A 6000-nucleotide genomic window follows, 5' to 3' on the forward strand; every position below is an offset into this window, starting at 1 on the left:
GCGATACCAACCAGAAAGCACTAACACATTTAACAAATTTACGTTTACTAACTTCAACTAGAAAAATTACTGTTATGACACCAGAACTTCCGACGTCTTCTACTTAGAAATAAAATTGTTTGAAAATTAATGGGACGAGTCATTTTGCTAAAAAAATTAAAAAATATATATAAATGAAGCAATTAACTCATTTGAATATGTATAGTTGGAGAATAGTAGTGCATAAAAAATGAAAGTAGCTTATTACATTAACAATGATACAGAGACATGGTGAAGTAGTTACAGGCAAGTCATTTCTTGTGAAATGCTGGTGCATGACAAGAATTAATCAAATAATCAAGAGTATGTCTGATTTCTCATTATGTAAAATTTGTATTAAGCGGGAGGTGGTATGGTTCTGCCGCTAGCTCGGCCGCAGAGAAGAGCATTTTTCGGAATGGAGTATTCATCTCTGGGAGACTCGACTGGAGAGTAAACTCTCAAGTAAAATTGCTGTCCCAGGTACTGTCGTGCCCAGTACTCACTTCTTAGATTCCACATTCCTACGTTGTCCAGTGATACGTAGATTGCTGTCCAAGATCTCGGATATACCTAAGTGGCAGCACCAGATATTATATTTACATGGACATTAAACACGAATTATATAACTGTAGATGTAAATTATTAATGTTGTGTAGAGTACCTGTATGGTTGAACGCGAAACAGCATCGACTAGGTTGTATTGAGTCCGGGATGAAGTAGTCCATGTACCCCCATCCATCCTGCAAGCGGTAGAAAGTTGATTATTAATATTTGTTTACAGTAATGAAGACGGATTTTTAGTAATTTAGTTATGCTTACCCAACTACGAAAAAGGCATATCCATCCAGGTGCCAAGATTGAATGGTCTTTTCTTGATTCTCAAACACAATCTCCAGAAATGACCTGAAATCAGCACCCATGACAGAGGTGTCCAGATGCAAAGGCTCATGTCCATCTGCATTGTCAGGTATGCTTCCAACACGGAAGACTCCATCAATCTTGAAGAAGTCAGCAAGCTTAAGAGGTGTATCTGATGGAGTGAAGGAAACGCCATTAACACCATATCTCTGCTTCCCATTCACCTGACTTGGTCTGTTAACTAGCTTCACTGTCCTGCTTATGTTGATGAGTCCATAATGGTATGATCCTTGTGGGTTGGGTCTTGGACCGCTGGCAGTCAGATTAGTCCTGATGGAACGTGCCTGGTTCAACGACCAACGTATGTGGTTGGTAGGACCTGGAGGAGGCAGGCCAAACACAGGTTTCTGAGAATTGGAGTAGTGAAGGATGCCTGTGGTGGTGAGGAGATCTTTAGATGCGACAAAGAGGGTGGAAACTGCGATGTAAAAGTCCTGAGCTGGCTGATCCGCAGTGACTAGCACTGAGTAGGATTGACCAACATGGACATCTAGTGATGAGTATGTGGTTTGTAAGGTATGAGTTCCTTCTACTTCAACCAACTTCATTTTGTGACCCTGGAATCGTATGTTGAGTGAATTACGTAGTCCTACATTCGATATCCTGAATCTGTAAGTTTTCCCTGCACATATATGGGAGCAAAACTTCATTAAAATTAGAGACCATCACTAGCTAGCTAGGTAGATCTGAAAAGCACCAGGTACAGATTTCTGTACCTTGTTCAACTGTGAAAGATGCTGCACTTCCATTTGTACCATGGCCGTTGATTAGTATTCCATCCGGGTAAGGCAGCATTCTCCCGTAGTCCAAAATTCTTCTCAATCTCTGATCATAATACAAACAGCACCAACTCAATCAATTGTTTCATGCTTAGCCAGGCATTACTTAATAAAATTTGAGGTATATTGACAGAATTGCATACCGCATGATCAGATTTGTACCAATCTCCAATAAGAAGAGTGAAATCTGCAGCAGGGTCAGGGAAGGGGACAGGAATACGAGGCCTGCTGAGAATTCTGATCCCTCCAAAACCACCAGCAGCCTTGTGAAAAGACAGAGAAGGGAAGTAATAGAAGCTTCCTATCTGATCCTTGGCCTGCATTATGTATGTAAAGTTCTTCCCTGGAGGTATGGGACATGTCGTTCCATAGACTCCGTCTTCGAAAGAGTTTCTCCTTTGTTGAAGCCCGTTCCTGCGTGCCCGCATTACATAATTAAATTTTTGTACATAATGTAGTTGGCATTATGAGGATACATATTACTATATATCTGCGATAATAAAATTTAGTGAAGATGAGAATGAATTGTTAAACTTGCTGAAAGGAAATGAAGGAAAGCAATTGATAACTACGCTAGTTTGAGTGACGTTGGAAGCCAAACAATTTGACAAATTGAGAAAATCAGTTAGCATTTGAATATTATTATACACGCCATCCCTGGAAGCAACTCATAATACAGAGATAAACGTTTACACGCCATTGCTAGAATTAAAGCAACTCATGATACAGAGATACACATTTGCTGCTGAATAAATCCACTGGTCTTGATGTGTGTGTGTGAGTGAGAGAGGGAGATAGAGAGACAGAGAGAGGGGGGGGGGGATAGAAAGAGATAGAAAGAGAGACAGAGAGAGGGAGATAAAGAGAGACAGAGAGAGAGAGAGAGAGACAGAGAGAGGGAGATAAAGAGAGACAGAGACAGAGAGAGAGACAGAAAGAGGGAGAGCTAACCAGGACAAGAGAAACGGTTCAGGCAAGTTATTATGTACATTGATAATAAGGTTGTCATTGGTAACACACTCAATATCAGGTCCAGGAAATTGTCCATTTATAAGGATACCCTGCAATGTGAACATGAATAAATCATTTAATCACCCAACAAAGTTATTTTAGACAAGCAATAATATTATGACCAATATAGATAGAGGCATGTGAAGTGCTGAAAATTACCCTTTGCTTAACACCCATTGGATAAATGTCACCATATGTGATGGTCCAGTCGAAAAATCTGTAAGGATCTTCCGCCCCAACAAACTCAATCAAAGTATGAGAAACCAGAACGGCCCAGAGCATAACTCTCCATTTTCCCATGTCTCTGCCACTGCATGTATCTGCTCGCATTTCTCGTATAAACTTGAGATGTTAACGTATGAACTATGAATATGTGTTTGATAATATGATATAAGTTGGAGAAGAAAGGAAGTGGAGTTGAAGACTTTATATACAAACGGCAACTCCCATGATAATTGATAGCTGTAGCTAGCTGCAGCTGTTGGCGCGTAACAGATGTGCCTTTTCAAGCTCCAAATCTTCTTTCACATTCTTAATTTCCCAAATTAGTCTAGCTAATTACGTGTGTTATGGATCCACTCATTTAATAAACCAATAACAACCTGCTGTATTTTGTATATTTCTGCAGATTAGTCAAGCCAATATTATTACACAATTCAGCATCAAATATTAAACAAAAATACATTGCTTGAGCTGCTTCGATCATCAAAAATTCTTAATTAAAAAATAAGTTGGCATACCAAAATAAAAAATATAGATGTATGCTTCCCTTATTTATAATTATATATAAATGAATAATTTGTCATATTAAAAAATCTGCAACGAAATTACACGTCATTTATTATAATATTGAATTAATATATTTTATTTATAACAATATAAATATTAATAACCTACTATTTTTTAAATTATAATCAACAAATATATATATAATCAATATCACCGAAGTACAATAAATATGTTACACGGTAGCCAACCATTATTGTCAATGTAATTGAAGAAGCTCCTCGTAAAAAAAAGTCGTATTTTTATAAAATTTAGTATTAAATAACAATGAATAATAATAATAATAATAATGTAAATGCGGTAAAAATGTGTATGGGTATCAAATGTTTAATAATCAAGGGTGTTTAGTTCTAAATTATTTTGTCAACTTGATAATTGCAACTTTGATCCCATTACAAATTTTTAGATTAATAATTTACATGCTTTCACATTTTATGAAAAAAGTATTTTCCAACTATATTTTAAAATTTATTATCACTATTATCATCATTAATTCTCATTATCATATCCTTGGCTTCTATTTTCGATTCTTATTTTAGCAAGTTATTCAACCGGTCCTAAATTTATATAAGTTTGATGAAATCTTTATGAATTTGTTTTATGTTGGTATTGTTAAGCAGATGTGAACAAATCTTGCAAGTTAATAAATTATAATCTGAGGTGCGTATAATAATAATAAAAAAATAATAGTAAATAAATAGAAGGTTGAACGCCGAAACGCGTAAAAGTGATGATACGGTTGAAGAAATCATGTATGAAAATGATTGGTGAGGGTTCCTTTTATGGTTTAAATTGATGTAATATCGGGAAAGCCCGTGATCATTGACGCAACACACGGAATGTTCATGCATGTGCAAGCTGTGTTCTCTTCTTCTCTATACCCAAACGCTACGCCACTGCCAACAAGACCAACGCAAATTTGCAATAATTTAACCCCATGCCGTAATACTAGTTTTACGCATGCGTACATCCATTACAGGTCTTGGGGCCGAATTACCTTAGCCAGATTCTCCGATCATATTAAGGAAAATGCTAGGAACCCCAAATATTTATCCCAAACTTTTTTCTCAAATAATAATGAGGCCCCCTGCAGATTCATCAATCACCGTCATTTGGTAACAAATTTTGGGGAAAAAATTTGGGGTCTCTAGCATTGCCCTCATATTAAACTCTTAACTAAAAAGGGTCAATTATACTCGTTTATTAATTTCTTTTTTTTAGAACAAACTGTAAATTTTTTAATTTCCTTTTAGAGTTTCCAGCATTTTCATATTAAAAAAATAATAATTTATAACGTACACATTGGTAGCAAAATTAGTGATTGGCTGATGGCTAATGCCTAATAATTGCCCATTAGGCTTGAGAAAGCAACAGCAGCATCCAGGAAGGGTTCAGTAATAATACTGGTCTACTGAATTTACGCGGTTGACGGTGGACTAAGCTAAATGCAATACTTTAATTCTCAACAAGTTACAAGTTACAACTGCTAATTATGGAGTTATACTACACAAATTTTTTGAATTTCGATGGCTCAACTGGCAACTATGGAGTGACACGAGGAGTGCAAAACGGCGTATGGTTGCACTGGCAAGGATAAAAATTGTTATTCCATATTTTGGTATAGCCTATTTTCTCTAATTATTTCGTAATTTGTTTATTAATTTAGATTATTAATTATTTGACCACAAGTAATTATCCTCTTCTTGAAACGAGGAAAGAATCAACTATCACAGAAAATCTCCAAACGATATCTTTTAAATCAGGAAAGTTATCACAACTCGAAGATTATATCATATTAATTCAGCATTTAACGTAGCTTATCCCTAAAGTCTCTCGAGATAGGCCCGATCCTAACAGAACTGCGTGGGATTGATCCTATAAAAACATAGGTACGCAGGCATCTTCGGATATGAGAACTGATACACGAGAAAAAATCGAGACATCTCTCAAGCTCAGCCCCTCTTTTTCAGAAACCATAAATCCTCAAACTCATAAAATTCTTGTCAACCAAAACCCTCCGTTAATAATTGGCGACCACAGTGGGAGTTCAAAGCATCTTAGGGAGAACGATGAGCCGTAGGAAGAACAGATAAAAAGAAAGCGGGGAGGGCCTCTAAAAGAGGCCCCACGGAGGAGAGCAGTGCGGTCCCCCATACTGATGAGCCCAGAAGGGGACCCCTGAACACTCCTGATGGAGAGACCCCAACATCTGATCCCATCATTTAATATCTGTAGGACCTCTTTAGGGAGATGAAGACTATGATATCTAAGATGGCCAAGATTGAGAAGCAAACAAGCAAGAAGAAGAGATGCTTCAAGAAGACTAGTCGCTTCTCAAAAGCAAAAGAGCCTCAAAAGTGACTCCCAATCACTTGGAGAATGATTTTGAACGAGAGGCCGAGGATGAGAGGACACTTAAAGCGGACAATGTGCCCCCAAGTAAAGTAAGGGGTGCCCTTGAACCTTTTTTCTCAGGCCCTACTCC

At 37.2% G+C, this 6000-nt stretch overlaps 1 protein-coding gene across 1 annotated transcript; it reads right to left on the reverse strand.

Annotated features, from left to right (window-relative positions):
• Positions 1-219: 219 nt before the first annotated feature.
• On the reverse strand, positions 220-3141 carry LOC108224249 (L-ascorbate oxidase homolog). Its single transcript, XM_017398767.2, has 7 exons — positions 2889-3141; positions 2670-2779; positions 1862-2132; positions 1656-1764; positions 841-1561; positions 683-761; positions 220-591 (listed from the first exon to the last, which is right to left on the reverse strand). The coding sequence occupies exons 1-7, from the start codon at positions 3057-3059 to the stop codon at positions 376-378; spliced, it is 1677 nt and encodes a 558-aa protein (XP_017254256.1). The 5' UTR covers positions 3060-3141; the 3' UTR covers positions 220-375.
• Positions 3142-6000: the final 2859 nt, after the last annotated feature.

The sequence above is a fragment of the Daucus carota genome, chromosome 6, assembly GCF_001625215.2.
Source record: "Daucus carota subsp. sativus chromosome 6, DH1 v3.0, whole genome shotgun sequence".
NCBI lineage: Eukaryota > Viridiplantae > Streptophyta > Magnoliopsida > Apiales > Apiaceae > Daucus > Daucus carota.

Bases quoted from the DNA above. Each gene is read 5' to 3' on its own strand.
- LOC108224249 (XM_017398767.2), bottom strand. From the start codon at position 3,059: ATGCGAGCAGATACATGCAGTGGCAGAGACATGGGAAAATGGAGAGTT. The intron at 2,133-2,669 runs GTTAGCTCTCCC...GCGGGCACGCAG, and splicing joins GAACCGTTTCTCTTGTCCTG to GAACGGGCTTCAACAAAGGA. The intron at 762-840 runs GTAAGCATAACT...TACCGCTTGCAG, and splicing joins TATGCCTTTTTCGTAGTTGG to GATGGATGGGGGTACATGGA.